General features: G+C 37.0%; 1 protein-coding gene across 1 annotated transcript in view; it reads left to right on the top strand.

The window, feature by feature from the left end:
* The window catches only part of LOC149542794 (uncharacterized), a 42924-nt gene extending 23337 nt beyond the window's left edge, over positions 1 to 19587 (top strand). Inside the window, exons 2-9 of the mRNA XM_089796229.1 lie at positions 17057 to 17279; positions 17467 to 17613; positions 17726 to 17872; positions 17983 to 18129; positions 18240 to 18386; positions 18497 to 18643; positions 18754 to 18970; positions 19100 to 19587. Of these exons, the coding sequence (XP_089652355.1) occupies positions 17064 to 17279; positions 17467 to 17613; positions 17726 to 17872; positions 17983 to 18129; positions 18240 to 18386; positions 18497 to 18643; positions 18754 to 18970; positions 19100 to 19356 (1425 nt within the window). The 5' untranslated portion in view covers positions 17057 to 17063 and the 3' untranslated portion in view covers positions 19357 to 19587. The remainder of the gene's footprint in view (positions 1 to 17056; positions 17280 to 17466; positions 17614 to 17725; positions 17873 to 17982; positions 18130 to 18239; positions 18387 to 18496; positions 18644 to 18753; positions 18971 to 19099) is intronic.
* Positions 19588 to 19917: the final 330 nt, after the last annotated feature.

Here is a 19917-nt window from a genome sequence, read left to right as displayed (position 1 = left end):
ACATAAAAGAGCATAATCTCTTCTGCCAAGAGAAAGACATCAAAACGACACTTTAGAAAATAATAAAAACTCTTGCCAAATGAGAAACATCAAAATGGTCAAAACTGTGTAGTCTCAAAAACACAATCTGATAAAAAAATGATTAGAGATTTATCACAGCAAAATCAAAAAATGATCAAACTAAGAAATATATGCAGGGCTCTTAGAACACGATCCTATAACATAGCATCCACTTCAAGAAAATGTTCTTCTCCTGCTCAAACAAAATGCTATCACTGGAAAGTATATTAGAGATGAAAATCCCATACAAAAAGCATGCTCTCAGAAAGAAGTTGAAAATGGTTGTTGTTCCCTTGAGTCACAAATAAAAACTATAATAACGTAATTGCCTAAAGGTGAAGAGACCACCCAACTACAAGAAAATGCACAAATAGCAATAGATGGAGTTTAATATTTAATATGATATATTAAAATTTCCTCTACATGCATCGACTTGGAGAAAGTCTAAGTCAGAGCCAACGAGTCAAAGAAAAAACCTATGGAAGCCATGATCATCAGTAGAGAAAATATCATTCACCAAAGATGATTTGATAGACTTAACCGATGACAAGTAAAAGAAAATTCCAAGAACATAAATAATATGAGAAAATGATGTGGAAGCCTAGTCATTGAAGATAACACAAGAGGAGAGATAGCTGGGGAGTAGAAACTTAATATGCCTTGAAGACAGACATAAAAAGATATGTAGGGAGATAGAGAAATCGCAAAGGACAGCTACGACCAAGAATATGAAGTAAAACAGAATACATGACTGTGCTTGAGCAATAAATTGAGTACATAAAGATAACTTAACAAAGACCCATAAAATAGACATTGCCTACAAGATAGATGCACAAATTAAAGAACAAAGAAACTCCTTCAATATTGTTACTGACTTGGCTCTGATACCATGTTAAAGTTTAGCCCAAAAATATAGATAAACAACAATATGAAAATGACACAAAAGACACAACAACTTATCTTGGGAAAACCCTTCCACTTGAAGGGAAAAACCTAGCCACACTAGAAAAATATTCTTTTATTAATAATAATTTTTTTCAAATACAAAGCTTTCACTTGATTCAATACATATACACAAAGTAATCATACATATTTATAGAATCGAGAGACTCTTCACATCACAACCAAAGGTCTCTTCAATTTCCAAAAGTGAGTCTCTTCATATTTCCATATGCACACCTCTTTGCATGATACATGACACATGTCTCTTTATATAATATTACTCAAATCTTATCACAAACGTCTCTTTCAGCTGAGGATGACCATAACAGTCATAATGGTCATATTTCTATTACATAAAATCAGAGATAAAGATCTCTATTGCAGCTGCAATCTTCAACAAATTCTGAGGGATTTTAATTTTTTCTGCACTATCTAGCAATATTCCTACAAATAGCGATACATGGCTGATTGATAGTGGTGCATCTCATCACATTACCAGTTACAAAGATCATCTTATTAATTTGAAGGAAAAAAATTATCGTCTTAAAGTCATAATTGGTGATGATGTGAATTGTTAGTGAAGGGTGTTGGTTCTACTTCATTTAAATCAGATTCTAGAATCCCTCTTCATCTAAGTGATGTATTATTTGTACCCGGCATAAAGAGGAATCTGATTTCCAGATCAATTCTAAAAGACAAAGGATATAATGTTGCTTTTGCTGGTGGCAAGGTGCTGGCATGGAAAAAGGACTGCAGTATTCAATCAGATTGTGAAATCGGAGTTCGCCATGACAGTCTCTACAAGCTTTCAGCCCATCTCATGCATGCTCTTGCAATTAATACTTCAGACTCAAATGAACTTTGGTAGAAGAGGTTTGGACTCTAAATTTTAGGACTTTATCCTCCATGGAGAAAGCTGTAGTTGGTCTCCCAAAGCTGAACCAAAATCATGAAGGGATTTGCAAGGGATACACTCTAAGTAAGAATATCAAGAACATTTTTCATAGTAGTGAAAGTAGAGCTAAAGATATTCTAGATTTAATCCATTCAAATTTATGTGGTCCCATGTCAGTTACTTCTCTTAGTGATTTTTGGTATTATGTTACTTTTGTAGATGATTATTCTCGTAAAAGATAGATTTTTTTCTTAAGTCTAAGGAGTCTGATGAGGTGTTGTCCTGGTTTAAAGAATTCAAAGCTCTTGTTGAAAATTATCTAATAAAAGAATTAGGATCTTAAGGTCTGACAATGGAGGTGAATGTCTCTGATAAATTTCATGACTACTGTGTTGGAGTTGGGATTAAGAGGAAGTTTTGTGTTCCCTATAATCCTCAACAAAATGGTGTATCTAAGAAAAAAGGACAATTATTGAGGCAGAAAAGGCAATGATTCATGATCAAAGCTTTCAAACTTTTCTATGGGCTGAGGCATGTAGAACTGCTGTTCATATTCAGAATTGTAGGCCTCATCAAGCTCTTGACAAAATGAGCCTTGAAGAAGCTAGCACAAGTATCAAACCAAACATTGATTACTTCAAATTTTTTGGATGTCCAGTTCATATTCACATTCCAAAAGAGAAAAGAGAAAAATTAGAACCTTCAGGAAAGTAAGGTATCTTTGTTGGATACAATGATTCTTCAAAAGCCTTTAGGATTTATATTCTTGGTCAAAGACAGATTGAAATAAGCAGAGATGTTACTTTTGATGAAGGTGTAGCTTGCAAAATTTCTGAACAGTCTAACATTGAAAATAATGGGGAAGATTTTGAACATTCTCAAAATGCAATGATGGCTGATCCAGATCCACCTTCTGAGATTTAGAGAGAGATATAGATTTAGATGATTTGGTTGATTCTATAGATCCTATTGATACTTCAAAAGGTCCTTGTACTTCTTCAATCAACAAGAAAAAACCATTGTAAGCCATGAACATTGTGCAAGATGCTAAACCATTTGCAGCTCCTCGTGGCCCATTTAGAGAAAGTGAAAGGCCTCATAAGTATGCTGGTTATGTAGCATTAATGAGCCACATTATTGCTTCTGCACCTTCCAGTGCTAAAGAAGCCTCTAATCAGCATGTCTGGAAAATGCCATGATGGAAGAGTATCAATCAATCATCAAAAATGATATATGGGATATAGTTACGAGACCAAAAGGTAAATCAGTAGTTTCTTCCAAATGGTTGTTTAAGATTAAACATGTTTTTGATGGTAGTATAGAGAAATATAAAGCTAGATTTGTTGCTAGAGTTTTTTCACAAAAAGAAGGGATAGACTATAAAGAAACTTTTGCTCCTGTTGCTCGCTACTCTTCTATCAGAACAATCATTGCTATTGCAGCAGTAAAGGGTTGGAAACTTCAACAAATAGATGTAAAAACAACCTTTCTAAATGGAGTGATTGAAGAGAAATTTTACATTGAGCAGCTAGAAGGTTTTCTAATTCATGACAGAGAGTCTCATGTTCGCAAGCTGAAAAAGGCTTTATATGGTCTTAAGCAAGCTCTCCATGCTTGGTATGAGAGAATTGATCACTATCTCCTGTGCTTGGGTTTCAATAAGAATGATATTGATCCAAATCTAAGCTTCAAGGTAAATGATAACAAGGTGTTGATTGTTGTACTTTATGTTGATGATTTGTTCTTTATTGGTGATGGTGATCTCATTGTTAAGTGTAAAAGAGAACTTACTTTAGAATTTGAAATGAAAGATCTTGGGTTATTGCATTATTTTCTTCGATTGGAATTTTGGCAAAGATCAAATGAAATTATCTTAAGCCAAGGTAAATATGCAATCGATATCTTGCAGAGATTTGCGATGCTAAGTGTAAATCTATGGTTACTCCTATGGAAGCAAATCTGAAGAGATTACTCGAAGATGCAGCTTTATCAGATTTAGTTGATCCTACCATGTATAGGAAGCTAATTGGTTCCTTAATGTATTTGTTTAACACAAGACTTGATATATGTTATGCAACAAACACACTGAGACAATTTATGTATGAACCAAGGAAAATTCATCTCGTGGCAGCCAAACATATATCGAGGTATGTTCATGGTACAATTAGATATGGATTAAGATATTCTTCAGGGGTTGAGCTGAACTTACAAGGACTTTCTTATTCAAATTGGGCACAATGTGTACTTGACAGAAAGAGTGTTTACCGTACGGGGTAAATGGTTTATTAATGCATATAGAGAATAGACAAGAACATGTAACACAACAATACTCCTATTATTTGCATATATGCCAAAGAGATTACATAGTGGTTTCAATGATGATTACAACCATTTCAGACAGTGTACATATACCATCTTGAAGAACCTTCCCGAAAGGGCCCATCGGCTACATAACAAGAACCTTCCCGAAGGGGCCCGTTGGCTATATAACAATTACCAATGACATCAACCTATCAACTACACAATATTTACTAACGACATCAACCTGTCGTCTATAGAATATTTACCAACGACATCATCCCCCCAAAAGAAAAAGTCGTCTCTGAACGACAATTACGAAATACCCGAGATAGATTAACAAATGGGATACATTAACTGACTAACTATAACAAGATAGATATGTTTCTGTCACACCACTTTCACAATCGTTCTGTGCCTGCATCAAATTGGTCTCCAAAATAGGTTGCATCTGTAGCCTCTGCTAACACAATATTGTCTCCTTAATCAAGCTGACCTTGATAGCCACCCATGCTGCTTTCTCTACTTCCAACTCCTGGGTACCTTGAGCCAAGTTTTGTTGTACTGCCTTCAACTGAATGATCAGCTCCTCCCGAGCTCTCTATGCATCCACCAAGACAGCTTCACATCCAACACCTACTCCAAGTGCCTCAAAGCCTATCACCCCTCTTGAAAGACTTGCTCTAGTGCTTTCTCTACCTTTAGTACATAGACACTCTATGCTTGCAGCAGCTCCAGGTCTCATCAACTGGTCACACTTCCCATGACTGATAACTACACCAATTAGGGGTCTAGGGGACATCACCCCCAGTGGAGTCGAGGGGCAATGCCCCCGCGGGGTCCTGGGGCAGAGCCCCAAGTGTGCTCCCTGTCGCAATACAGGGCGGGGTCGAGAGGCAACGCCCCCGCTGCCAAGACCAAATTAGCACTCTCAAAGCCACACAAAACTCCATGGAACACACCATTTTTGTGGTTTTCTTCCAATTCCACACTCTTTCTAGCAATTGCTTATGTTTTACTACCTATTTATGTCTTTCCCTTCCCTTTGGCATCATGCGTAATTCATTCTGAACATTTTTAATTTGTCATTTTTTTTTATATAGCTGTAGATTCTTCCTCTTCTTGGTCAGTTATCCCTCGACACAGAAATTTTTCTCCTTCCCTGGTGTCTGTACGACCCTCCTTCAAGACTTCATGAACGGCTTCTAGCTTCTGCTATCCTCTTGTATTCGTCTAGTAATGAAATGTACATGCCGTACGGACCATGTGTAACATAAAAAAAAAGTATATTGCATACAAAAGCAAGGAAATGACATACAGTGATTTCTCTGCTTCTAACTTTGCTGTACAATGTCCATCAATTGCTTTATAATTGCCATACGGCCCTTGGATTAATATTTGTTTTCCTTTTCCGTATGTGATCTCCTAGTTTTCACTATGCAAATCCTATGTCAACTCCTTGCCGTACAGTGGTCAACATATACTAGGTAATTTCTATACGATGGTCTCTACAGTTCTAAGCAATCAAATTCCTCCCGCTATTCTTTCTGAGCGTACGGCCTTTAACTTTCTTTACTAGCGTATGGAATGCTTAAGATGCTTTCGTAATCTCTTGAATCAAGTTGTACGGTGCCTACAAATCATATAAATTGGTCGTCGACAATCATATAGCTCCTACATATGCAAAACTTTGTACGGTGTTTGAATAAAAAGGGGGGTGTATGGTGCCGAAATAAATTGGGGGCCTATATGGTGTCTTTACACCTGAGCAAATATTGTACGGGCAATTAAAAACTCACTAAGGCAAAATCTGTACGGTGCATAAATTAAGCACTGTTTCTCTTTTTTTCCTTACAATGCTTTTTCATTCTGTTGAAGATGTCATACGGTACTGTATGCTGACCGAACGGCGACATTTAGTAACTTAACTTTTCTTTTCTTTTTTCCCAAAATTCTACTGCTCCTTGATATTTGTCGACGACAAAACAGGTCGCGCATGATATATTTTCAACTTGCAATTGTTCACCATTTTTGGAATTTCCTACCCATCTAGTGTGCATAATTTTATTGTTTCGTTATCACCTACTTCTCGGATTTGGTATGACCCGACCCATTTGACTTTAAACTTGCCCGATTTTTTCGTTTTGTCTGTCATACTTCAACACTAGTTGCCCCGGTTGGAACTTGTTTAGTTTCAGGTGTTTATCATGCCACGCTTTGCACCTGTTTTATGTCACCTCTGTGGCCCATTGTGCCTGCAATTGTCGCCCATCAAGTTTATTTAAGTTACGTGATCTTTCCCTCAGGTTTTCCATATCCCCCATTTTGTTCTCGAAACTAGGTACCATGAATTCAGTCGGTTGCCACTCCTTGCCATCAATAACTAATTCTTGATTTTAGAACCTTCACTCCGTACTGCTGAAGCTTTTATTAAACCCATCCTCTTTGTTTCCTGTGCAGATCGTATGATGTGTTTTCCTTGCTGCTGGCACCTTTCTACTATATCCGTGATTTGATGTAACATTTTCTTTTTGAGCGGTCCGTTTATTGTGTATTGTACGGTGGAATCTTTTCTTTTTCTGGGTTCGTACTACATGTTCTTCCCTTTAGCTTCAGTCCTAACCACCTTTCCTTTTTCTGCTTCTCTGTATTCCTTCAGACATTCATTTCCCTCTTCTTTCTCACCTTCGTCGACCCTTAACATATTACAGTTCGGAAAGAGCTCATAATCCTCTATCTACTAGTGGAAAAGGCCGTTCCCCAAATCCAAATCATCATCCGTCGATCCACCTTCCAACCGTAGGACTCCTTCCTCATTGGGTTCCAATCGCTGTTTTCCTTCATCCTCTTCTTTGGAATCAGATAATACGGCTTCTTCGCCCACCATTTGTGTGTGTAAATCAATAATGAATTTTCGTCCTTTGCTCTCCATTGATAGTGTATTCTTCTTCCAGTCATGCTTAACCTTTGCTTGTACGAGCCATCCTCGGCCTAAAATGGCGTTATATCCTCTCCTCTTCAATGGGATGATGACGAAATCGAGCAAGAACGACTATGTTCCAATAGTCATTGGTTGTGCAATTAGGATTCCCAATGGTTTGATCTCGTGCTAGTCTGCCATGAGCAACTGGAATGTAGGTGGCCACAACGTTGGCTGTCCCAACTTCTTCCAGGTATCTTTTGGTAGGGCGTTTACCCCTGAAACTCCATCTACAATTGTGTCTGAGAGGACCGTTCCTAATTGACCCATCTCAACGACTGCCGGATGCCGTCTGGATGTGAAGGCTAACAACATTGGGTCCGCTACACTTGCTCCGCTTTCCTTCTCCCTCTAGTCCGTTGTACTTGCTTCACTTTCCTTCTCCCTTCTGTGTTCTCTTGGTAATTTAGCAGTTGGGGCTATGTTCATGAGTGTTGTTCGTAGTTGAGGCATTGTGAGCAGCAGATCGTTTATTTTGACTGGTACTTCCAGTTGTAATATCTTTCGTATGATGTTTTGTTCCGCGCAGTTCCTTGTTGAGGTACCAGTAGCTTCCTTCAATTGTGATTTCTCCGTCTGCGTTGCTTTCTCAATTTCCATGTGCGCTTCTTCCAATCTCTTCTTTTCTTCCATTGGGTCGGGGTACAATTTTGCTTGTTTACAGGTGATTGCTAGGACTTCTTCGTCTGTGCCAATGCTGATTAGATTCACTCTTGATTTCGAGCACTTGGCATCTTCATGATCTCCAGGACCGCACCATCTGCATAACAACTTTGGTGTGTTCGCTGATATACAGTTTCGTGCAAAGTGGCCCTACAAATTATATGCTTGGCATTGAACCATCGAGTGGCCATTTGCATCATACTGAATTCGGCTATGACTCCCATTATTATTGTTGGTATTGTTGTTTTTCCCTCTGCTATTATTTCTGTACCCACTCGAAGTGGCACCGTCATTGCTGGTGTTTCCACTCCATCCTGACGCGGAAATCTTCTGTGTCAAGAGCACTTGTTGATGCCCTCTTGTTTTCATATTGAACGAGCATTCCTTTGTGGAATGTCCCATAATTTGGCAGATCTCACAGAACTGGTTCTTCGGACAGGATTCCTTCGTGTGATCTTCTGTCTTGTATTTTGTGCACCATAGCTCGTTTCCCTTCGTCTCTTTCTGCATATTCTTAAATTCTTTCATCATTTTGATCATATCCTTCTAGAGAGCTCGGACCTTCTTGCTGCCCTTTTTGTCATCACTGCTATCTTTGTCCGAAGACGCGTCATCTGAGTCAAATGAGCTACTTTTCTTCTTCTTTTTCATTTTTTGTTCACTCTCTAAGTCCATCGCCCGATTGTATGCTTCGGTGTATGATGATGGTGGCACAATCTTCATTTTCTTCCTTAACTCCGGGTGCAGTCCTTCAAAGAACCATCACTTTTTCAGCCCATCTGCCGGCTTACTTTCCATTTTATTTATTAATTTTTTTAGTTTCCTGGCATATATATAGACTGTTTCATTTTTCCCTTGCTTTGTGGTGTAGATTTCTACTATGATCTCATTGTTGTTTCGCAACAATTGAAACTTGGTCATAAACTCCTTTTTAACTCCCACCCATGTAGTTAATTTTTGGGGATTGGTGTCGGCAAACCAATCAACTGCTACACCCCTTAGGGTTGCTGGAAATTGTTGAACCCATTCATCTGTGTCGGTTACATCATTCGCCGTCCAAATTGTTTAGCATGTCTTACAGTGTCTGATTGGATCGGTCGTTCCATCACCATCAAACTTTGGCAATTTTTCCTTTGGTCCAGCCATTACTATTCGAGTTGGAGGTACTTGTTGTGTTCCCGCACTGTTTTACACTTGCGCTGTTCTGCACATCCGTGCTATTTCGAACAGTCGTCTTATTTCCAACAGCCACGTTACTTGGTGAAAAAGGGTTTTCCTCAAGCGAAGTTGTTCCTTCCGGAAGTGTATCGCGGACGAAGAGTTCACTTCACGCTTGTGCTCCTTTGGCACTCCAAGCCGTGTGAGTTAATTCCCTTCCGTCTGGATTCTCTTCCCTTGGCGTATATAGGTTAAGAAATTCCTCCCTTGTTTCTTCCACCAAATCCAATTGCTGTCGAGTCTCTTCCAACAATTCTTCGATGCTTCGGTGTTTGTCGGCAATCTGCTGAAACCTCTGTCTGCGCTCGGCCTGTTGTGCCAAAATTAAAATTCCTTGTGCAGTGCATATTCCATCTTTTTCTTGTATCTTATTTCTATCCTTGTTAAGCTGATTAGGCATTAGTCTTCATTCCTCTGCCTTCATTCTAGGTCCATTGGGCAATGGCGCCAAATGTTTACTGTACGAGGTAAACGGTTTATTAATGCATACAGACAATAGACAAGAACATATAACACAGCATTACTCCTATTAGTCGCATATATGTCGAAGAGATTACATAGTGCTTTCAATGATGATTACAACTATTTCGGACGGTGTACATATACCATCTCGAAGAACCTTCCCAAAGGAGCCCGTCGGCTACATAACAAGAACCTTCTCGAAGGGGCTCGTCGGCTACATAACAATACCAATGACATCAACCTGTCGGCTACACAATATTTACTGATGACATTAACTTGTCGGCCACACAATATTTATCAACGACAAAGAGTACTTTAGAGTGTTGTTTCAGCCATGGTTTCTTGGTGCAACAATAAGTAGTCATCTGTGGCTCAAAGTATAGCTGAAGTAGAATACGTTATAGGATGTATGGTCGCAAAAGAAGCTGTGTGGCTTCGTACATTACTTGCAGATTTAATTGGACAGCCTTTGGAACCCACAAGAATCATGTTTGATAATTAAAGTTGTGTAAAGATCTCAATTAATCTAGTGTTTCATGATCGGTCAAAATGTGTGGAAATTAAATACCATTATTTAAGGGACATGGTTCAAAGAAAAGCCATTATGCTTTAGTATATTTCTACAAAGGAACAATTGTGGACATTCTTACCAAGTCACTTTCAATGGTGAAGTTTTGCTAGTTCCAAGACAATCTTGGCATAGTAGAAAATGATTCTCTTGTTGAGAAAGAGTCTCAGCTTCAGTGATTCTATGTGTGTTATTAATGAGCTCTTCTCTGTGAGAGAATTTCGAGATGCAATCCCTTGATTAATGAGTTCTTCTCCATGGGAGAAGTTTGAGGTGCAATCCCTTGGTTAATGAACTCTTTTCTATGAGAGAAATTTGAAGTGGAATCCCTTCTTAATGAGTTCTTCTCTGTGAGAGAAGTTTGAGGTGTAATCCCTTGTTAATGAGTTCTTCTCAATGAGAGAAGTTCAAGGTGGAATCCCTTGTTAATGAGTTCTTCACTGTGAGAGAAGTTTGAGGTGAAATCCCTTGATCCATGATGGAAGTCTTGAGTGTGATTTCATGATGTTATTATATGCATATTGATTTACTCTCTAGGGTATCTATGATGAATGTTGTTATGTTGAGATAACAATTTTTATAATGAGAATTATTGTCATTGACAATATCTTTTGTTGCAGAAAAGTGTATTTGTTTCAAGGTGTCACTCTAAGGATCTCTCTTGCTAAGAGGGAGTGTTGAAACAATTGATAGCTGCAAGATGTATCCTCTCATAATTCTATTTATCTCTGCAAATTTGTTTCTTCTATCTTCTTCAGTTTCAAGTATATCAGTGGTTTGTGAGTTTCATTTTGGTCTTCTAAAGTATGCACACTCTATTTTTGGCACTCTACATGTTGTGTGTGCATATTCTACTCCTATGGTGATGTGGCCTCGATGACGGTGTTTGTTATTAATGACATGCAACTCTTTGTATTTCTTTTGCAGGCTGGCCATTATTATTGGTTCCCTCTTATTATTTATCCTCGCACATTTAAGTGAGTCATCTGTTATTCTCTGACCAGGTGGTCAGCAACTCTTCTTTTGTAAAGACCCTTGTCTTTCACAAATTTGCTGGTTTGAAAATGAGAAATGTATTTTCATGTTTCTGATATTTTCCAGAATATATACTTTTTGATGCAAATAGATATATAAGGGAAACAAGAACTAACTTTGCCAAGAAAACACTACTTTCAGATTTTTCCAGAATTATGCATGCTAATTGGAAAAGACTGAATATAATATCGCTTCCACTAATTAAATACAAATTCACAATAACAAAGAACCTGTTTGTATTTGCCCCCCCTTGATGTAACTAATTCAGTTTATCCTCCAATGCGTCGGCCTTAGGATTGATCAATCTAACTCAAACTCCAAACACAGAGTCCCACAAATTCACTTCTACCCTCTTGATTGCAGACCAATTCTTCACCAACAATCCGCAGTCCCAAATATGTAAGTCGCAGGTCATGTAGAGCAGTAGCGATCAGTTAAGGAAAATGTTGGAGCGATAAGGAAATCACAGGCAACCAAATGTTGATGAATTTGCTTCAGTAAACTTGCAAGTGCAGGGATAAAGGACAGTCAGACTTCCCACCTGAATTCACATTCACTAGACTCCACATGGCCTCAGATGTAACCGCTGAATTTCCCAGTTATACAAATCGCAGCTCCCAGAAATAATTCAGAATTGGAATGCATTGAGATTCCCAATCGATTCTTCCACAAAATTGTAATGCTAACTTCAATGTGCAGCTCTTCTTATACACAGAAATCACAGTAGAAGAGGAAAATGCAAATTATATACCTCAGAATAATTTGCATAAGCCACTCAGAAATTCTCAAAATTCTCTCAAACCCTCAGCCAAATGCACCAAAAAATAATAACCAAGATTATTCTCCTTAGCTACAACAAATTCAGTAGGAGATGTTGGCCAATTGTATACTTAAGCACAATTGCCAAGAACTTCTCAGACTCAACCCTTATACTTAAGCAAGGGTGCAAAACCACAGATTCAAAATTGTCACAAAGACAAGTAAAGAGATAAACAAATAATCAGAAGCTTTTCACATCAAATGTCCTCATATCTATAATCTCCAAATGGCACCAGTTTCCCAAAAGAACTCCACTTAAGAAGCTTCCTCTACACAACATTAAAATATAATAAAGTGTCATTAATATAATTTATTAATTGTTTTTGGCTCCAAAAATGACTTTTTCCACCATAATTTAATATTCTGACATGCAAGGCCACTGTTTCTTGTTCCCATGATTTAAGACTTTTCATCCCGGTTCCAATGAGCTATGAAACTGAGGTAACCGACAAACAACACCAACAAAAATAACAACCTCAATGTATTTAGATGAATAATAATAATTCACCCATCTTGCGAAAACAACTAAAGAAGCATCATAATCGAAACCTAATAACACCAAAGTGATCTTGATGATGAAAGACGATAAATGAACCTGACAAGGTGACTTACTATAAATAGATGCTCCCTCCAAGGCTCTTGGAGCCCAAAATAAAAACTAAGAGCATCACCCAACTCCTCTAACTCAACTAAGCTCATGGGAACCAACAGATTGACTTACTATAAATAGTAAGTCCCTCAAATGGAGCCAAAACAAACCATAGGATGCTGAAAAGCCTATAACCCTACAACTGAGACCCTCAAGTCCCACTGTCAGCTCACGAGGGTCGCGATGGTGAAGTGACCAAGCCAATTGCAAGAACCTGTTTAAAATGGGGACTTTACATCTTTCCTCAACGATGGGCTCATTCTCTCCTCTCTTTGGTATCTTATTGGGCTATTGTCGACTCTCCTTGCATTCCTTTTTGGTATTGTGTTTACTCTAAGGTACGATGCAAACAGATATATTATTATTTTACAGCAGCAGAAGCACATTGAACTGCAATAAGAATTATTTTGTTCTGTTGTACTTAGGTGACATACATGTGATAATCAAGTTTTTGGTTAATTTTTTTAGTATTGAATATTAAGCATTCAGACCTTGATGTGTTCATGCTGCAAGTGTATGCATGTGTCTGATTTTGGTGAGTGTGTATACAATCTAATTTTGGTGCATGTCTCTAATGGATTTTTCTTTGTGTATTGATGCTTTCTTATGTATATTCAACTCTGATCAGTGTGTGATCATAGAGTTTGAAAGTGGCAGAGACATTGTAACATTTTGAGGAAATCCAATAAAGATATAGTTCTTGGTGGGTTTCCATCTGTGAAGAGGGTTTTTCCCAGGATAACTTTGGTGCTCTCTCCATTTGATTTATTTATTTACTTTCTTATATGCTTCGGGTATAAAATTAACATAGTACAGTATAAATGAGGTTGAAGGATGGATAAAAATAAACTATAGAAATGAGTATAAATGAGGTTGAAGGATGGATAACAAGGATATTGAGAAAACCTTGGCTTCAATCTGGCATATATGTGGTGGGTGCAAATATTTTTATTCTTTTGATTTGGTAAGTGATATCAGTTGATAAAGAAATTAAATGAAACTTTGATGATTTTTGTTAGAAAAATATTGAAAATCACTTAATGTAATTAATAGAATGTCAAACATTAAAACTTAAAATAGTGGTTAGTAAATCTTTCTTTCAATCTTTAATACCAAATACATTTGAATGAGTGAACAAATGATTTAATTATATTCAATAATAAGCAAGGTATGGCTTACAAGCTAAATGAGTTGCACTTGCCCATATCTTATGAGGGCTGGGACATGAAAAACCATTTCTTCAAGCTATTGCTAGCAGCTGAGTAACCGACAAATGGATATACAGAGACAATTGTACTTTTCCATGACGTTCTTTGTGGTTACTTTCCCATCAAAGTTCTGGAATTGAAAGGTGTATGCCTCAATCTGGAAGGCTTGGAAACAGATAAAGCAATATCTAAGAGTTTCATTTCATTGAATTCATTATAACTTTTAGATTGATGATAATCATTTCGTAAGAACTAGAACCTGGTCTGTCTGCTGCATAAATGGATCAATAAATGCATTGATGTTTCTTTGAGTTTGGTGTCAACTTTAGGGATGGTTCCACGTCTTTGAATAACCTCCCAAGAATACATAATTTTGAGAAAAATAGATTGTGCAAGTATGCTAGTGAGTGCACTGAAGGTGTTAAGTATAGAACACCTGATGCAGACTCCAAAACTTGGGTAACATGAGTATGAAGGCACAACTGTGTATAATTATAATCAATTATTTTAAATTTGCTGAATTAAATATGAGAGTATTTAGCACAAGCAGCAGTGATAAAAACTATATAAAAGCAGAAAAATTACTTAATGTAAGACATCAAATAATAATAAATATATGTATCACATTTTGAAAAAGTAGACCTTATGACTTGCTCAAATTTCAACCTTATACAAATGATATGTAAAATATTGAATTATATGTGAGTTATAACCCACACTGTTAGGGTTTCTAAACCTTCTTATAGTGTTCACTGTCCCTTTTTAGCCCATTTCTTTTTTTTCTCTTTTTTACAGAACCTAATAATATAGTAATAGGCATCCAATAATGCATGTATCGTGAAAAAAAATGTAGATTTTATTATGTGCTCAAATTCCAAACTTATGCACATGGTAATTAAAAGATCGAGCTACATGTAACTGACGACCAACATTGTTAGGGTTTCTGAACCATCACATAATGTTCATTTTCCTTTTTTAGACTGATTTTTTAAATTGGTTTTTTCATAAGATGTATGGATTAGGTGCACCAGGTGTAGGAAGAAGCACACCTGGAGATCAAATGGGTGATTGGGTGCTTCTTTTCTTAAGCGACAATGGATGAATTCTGGTGCATAAGAATTTTCGATGACTTGCACCAGTGGCTCATACGATTTTTAAAAAAAATGCTTTTTCTTTCCTTACAAAGTTGTTTTCCTAACCCTGTTTTGAATTCAGATGGTTTGAATTAAGTATATTAGAATGATAATAATTTAAGACAAAACCTAAATAATTGCATCCCTTATTGTTAGATCCCCTCAATGCAAAGTATCCCTCACTATCTCTGATCTATCAGTGATCATTAAGAAACAGGGTCTAAAGTTTTTAGTTTACTGAGAAACCCATCATTTGAAAAGACATATAAACTCATTTATGCACAATGCTAATTTTTCTAAATCTGTGATAATGACTGATATTGTATGGCTGCTAATAGCTACAAACACTAAATATCCAGTATGTGAAAATTTACCCTCTAATCAATCATTACAGAAGCAAAGTTTCGCCTTCCTGGCTTTCAATCTTCTGAAGAACACCAGGCGCTACTTACTAAGTTACAATCATTATCTGCAGTGGTGGCTGAATCTCAAGCAACATCCCATGCAGAGAAGTAGCTGCTACATTTCGGCTCATTGTGCTTAAGCAGTTGTTCCTCCAACGAGACTTGCAAGTGGCTATGGATAGATAGTAATTGCAAAAATAGGTCTGTACGTGTCAACTATGACATCCAATCAATCCTATCAATGTCATGCATTGCAGTGTTTTGTGCAAGAATGGGACATTTGAGTACCTACTCTGACCCAAAAACCTGCAAACCTACATACAACCTCTGCATCAATCATAACCAACATTAATTGGAGCAGGAGCCCCTCATTGAGATTTATCAAATAGAAAAGCAACATCCTTTTGCTCTCCAAAAAAATCAACAGCTTTGAGGAATAATGAGTATGCCGAAGATGTTTTGATAACACTAACGAGCAATCTCTAACTAATGTATCTTCCTATTCCTAGCAATTGACCAAACTTTTCTTACCATTCTATCTCCATTTTGGATGTGCTCTTCTTTGACACTTGCTTATCTGAAAAGCTTGTTCACAACATATATTCACATGGAAAGTTTTGGGGAGGCCATGTACTAGCATTCTATCCCACCATCTTCTTAAGGCTTATTATATAAGAAGAAACACTATAGAAGGTAATGCAACTGGAATATATTTTTTTGGCAAGTGCATCATCTGCATCTGACACAAATACCAATGTTGTCTTGTTAAATTACAGAGCATGCAAATAGGAGAGTTGTTTGTCAGTTCAAATCTCACTACCAGAGTACAATCTGAGTCCACTTGATAACAACAGTGTCTCGACTTTCTTCCATAAAAAGAGTTATAAATTCAAATCTCACAATACTTATAGTACAAACTGAATCCACTAGATAATGACAGTGTTTCTTGCATCCTCCACATCAGACATAAATAACAATGCTGTCCTGGTAAGTTACTGTGCATGCATTTAATTATACTATAAGGTGATTCATATTGATAATGACTGTGTTTCTTCCATAAAGGAGGGCACAGGTTCAAATACAGATCAGTTGAGCTGTTTTACACCTTGTTGAACAATAGCGAAAATGGTAGAATATGCTTGTAGTCTTCTACAAGAGGCGCAGGTCAGCCTAATGATGGCAGTGTTTCCTCCATAGAACACTTTATAGGTTCCAATATGGATAAGGGTAGAGTTGTTTGTAAACCTATTTGGAGAGTATGTAAGTTCAATGGAGGTATGGAACAATCCCCTTGTAGACTTCCACAACGAGGATATAGCAAATTGATTTCTGTCTTGGGAGTGACATAAAGCACTATGTTTATTGGTAATATGCTTAGGTTTCTGTGTCTGGTGCAAAGTTAATAGTATATGGCGTATTTGTTTGCAATACAACTAATTGCTTCATAATTGGTACTCATGCACTATCTAAATTCACTCATGCAATATGTGGAATTCATGTTGTAAAGTTCAGAGAATGAACATCAAATTGGATTCTATGGTTGGTGGCATTGCAATTTCATGTTTGACTTTTCTTCTCTAGATGTGTTTGGATGAGATATATCTCAATTTATTTATATAGATTTATTAAAGAAATATATATGATAATTAACATAACATGAATCCATGTATTGCTTATTTAATAGAGACATTTCTTGCATAATGTTGTTTGGATGCATCTAAGATTGGCTATGAAGGGGTATAAAGAGAAATCGACACCAATGAGCAAGCAGGGTAAGAGAAAATCCAGCTCTGATGATGTGTCCTGTAGTTCAAGTACTAGTTATCCCACACGCAGGTTAAAGAGAGATGTCACAGTGATTGAATCTCCAGCTTGGCTGCCTAAAGGATGGATTACTGAGCTAAAAACTCGAGTCACTGGCTCCAGTGCTGGCACCTATGACAAGGCAAGTGCTTAACCTCCTTATTACACACCCATTTATTGAATTTCTCATTTGTATGTGTTTCATTGTGGATATGGCTTTGATCATGCTGATTTTATAGTTCTATTTTTGTTAAGGTATTGCGAACTGGATAATCTGGAGATAACATTTACTTAAGTTATTGACAGGCTTGGTTTTGTGGGTGGTGCAGTATTACTATGATCCTGTGACAAACAAAAGATTTCCTTCTAAAACCAAAGTGTTTGAATTCTTGGAAGGTGCAAATTTCACAGGGTTTCACACCAAGCGCAGAACAGATGATCTCAATAGTAAAACTTCAATTCAAGAAAGAACAGATGTAAGTTCAAAATGGTCAATTCTCTACAGGTGATTTGGTTTTCCACCTATTTTAGTTTCCATTGCTGCTGGTTCGTGTAGTTTCATATTCATTCCTTTCTTTGTCTTATCAGATTAGACCAGGAGGCAGAGGAACTGAAAGTACCTTCCATAACTTCAGGGCATCCTATGACACAAGTGCAATAGATGCCAACAAAAATCCAAATAAGGTTACATGGGTTTTGAATGACACAGAAGAATCAATTCAAGAAAGAACCAATGTAAGTTTAAAATGATCAAATCTCTAGGTCTTTTGGTTTCCCTTTTACTTTAGCTTCCATTTCTGCCATTTCATCTAGTTTTGTATTCATTTATTTCTTTGAATTATCAGATTAGACCAGGAGGCAGAGGAACTGAAAGTACCTTCCATAACTTCAGGGCATTCTATGACACAAGTGCAATAGATGCCAACAAAAATCCAAATAAGGTTACATGGGTTTTGAATGACACAGAAGAATCAATTCAAGAAAGAACCAATGTAAGTTTAAAATGATCAAATCTCTAGGTCTTTTGGTTTCCCTTTTACTTTAGCTTCCATTTCTGCCATTTCATCTAGTTTTGTATTCATTTATTTCTTTGAATTATCAGATTAGACCAGGAGGCAGAGGAACTGAAAGTACCTTCCATAACTTCAGGGCATCCTATGACACAAGTGCAATAGATGCCAACAAAAATCCAAATAAGGTTACATGGGTTTTGAATGACACAGAAGAATCAATTCAAGAAAGAACCAATGTAAGTTTAAAATGATCAAATCTCTAGGTCTTTTGGTTTCCCTTTTACTTTAGCTTCCATTTCTGCCATTTCATCTAGTTTTGTATTCATTTATTTCTTTGAATTATCAGATTAGACCAGGAGGCAGAGGAACTGAAAGTACCTTCCATAACTTCAGGGCATCCTATGACACAAGTGCAATAGATGCCAACAAAAATCCAAATAAGGTTACATGGGTTCTGAATGACACAGAAGAATCAATTCAAGAAAGAACCAATGTAAGTTTAAAATGATCAAATCTCTAGGTCTTTTGGTTTCCCTTTTACTTTAGCTTCCATTTCTGCCATTTCATCTAGTTTTGTATTCATTTATTTCTTTGAATTATCAGATTAGACCAGGAGGCAGACGAACTGAAGCTACCTTCCAAAACTTCAGTGCATTCCAAGATACAAGTGGGACAGATGCCAATAAAAAACCAAATAAGGTTTTATGGGTTCTGATTGGCACAGAAGAATCCTGGGTGCCTCTTGTTAATAATGAAGAGACAAATGGGTCAGACAGGAAAGAAGAAAACTTCATTCCCGATGGCAATAGTGTGGACTTGTGTAATAGTGCTTTCACTTGTCTTTTTCTCTTGTTACATATTTTGTATTAAATTGTTGATTTTAATGCTGCCAAGTGTTGTTAAATTTCTTTTTTGTGCGACTTGCTAATCAGATACACTGGACCTCCAGGTTGTCAGGAACAATGGGAAAATGTATTTGAGAATTCCAATCCTTCAAAAGGGCTAGTAAAGGAAACTCAACCTAAAATTGAGCAGAACGAATCAAATGAGGATCCACCAATTGTCTCACCTTTTGAAGATTCTTGGCCAGACCCTTTCGTGGAATTTGATCGCTATACTATGACAGGAGCATTTCCAACTTTTGATGGAGATTCCCCTCTTTGGGATGCCTTTCAGAGCTATATATTACCACAAGCGGGTGGATGAAAGACGTGGAGTAATTCAAGCCCATCAAATCCAGGAGGGTTTTCTGCAATGAGCTTCCTTAACTGAACAAGGTTGTGGTCGCCAGTGAACAAATTCAATGAAAGTAAGGACAATACAATTATTTATCTGATATGGGAATAAAAGTGAAAAATCTTGAGGCGTCAAACTAAATACAGGTTTGAATTGTTGGAATATTAAGTTCTCAATTAATAAAGTCATTTGATTTATTTATTTATTTTTTAACTTAGAAAATTATGGAGAGGTTTTACAAAAATCATATTGTAATACTTCGAAACTCAACTACATATAATAGAAGAAATATTTATAATACCTGCTGTGCAGATGTAGATCATGTTGGTGTTATTATTATCAGCTTGGGTTGGCATACCAGACAAGAAAATGGGTTTTAATATCTATACAGACTTGTGCCTTATTCCTTAACTGAAAAAATAAATAAATCTGGAAAGACAGTGGAAAGCCTAGAACAGAAGACAGCAACAAAGCTGTGACAGAGATGTTAAATTTATCTTTGGGAAGCAGTTGAATACAATATAAGACGAA

The sequence above is a fragment of the Cupressus sempervirens genome, chromosome 8 (genome assembly GCF_028749045.1).
Source record: "Cupressus sempervirens isolate cs-2001-9-10 chromosome 8, ASM2874904v1, whole genome shotgun sequence".
Lineage (NCBI taxonomy): Eukaryota > Viridiplantae > Streptophyta > Pinopsida > Cupressales > Cupressaceae > Cupressus > Cupressus sempervirens.
The sequence above is the reverse complement of the archived record's forward strand: the minus strand, read 5'-3'. Positions and strand labels throughout refer to the sequence as shown.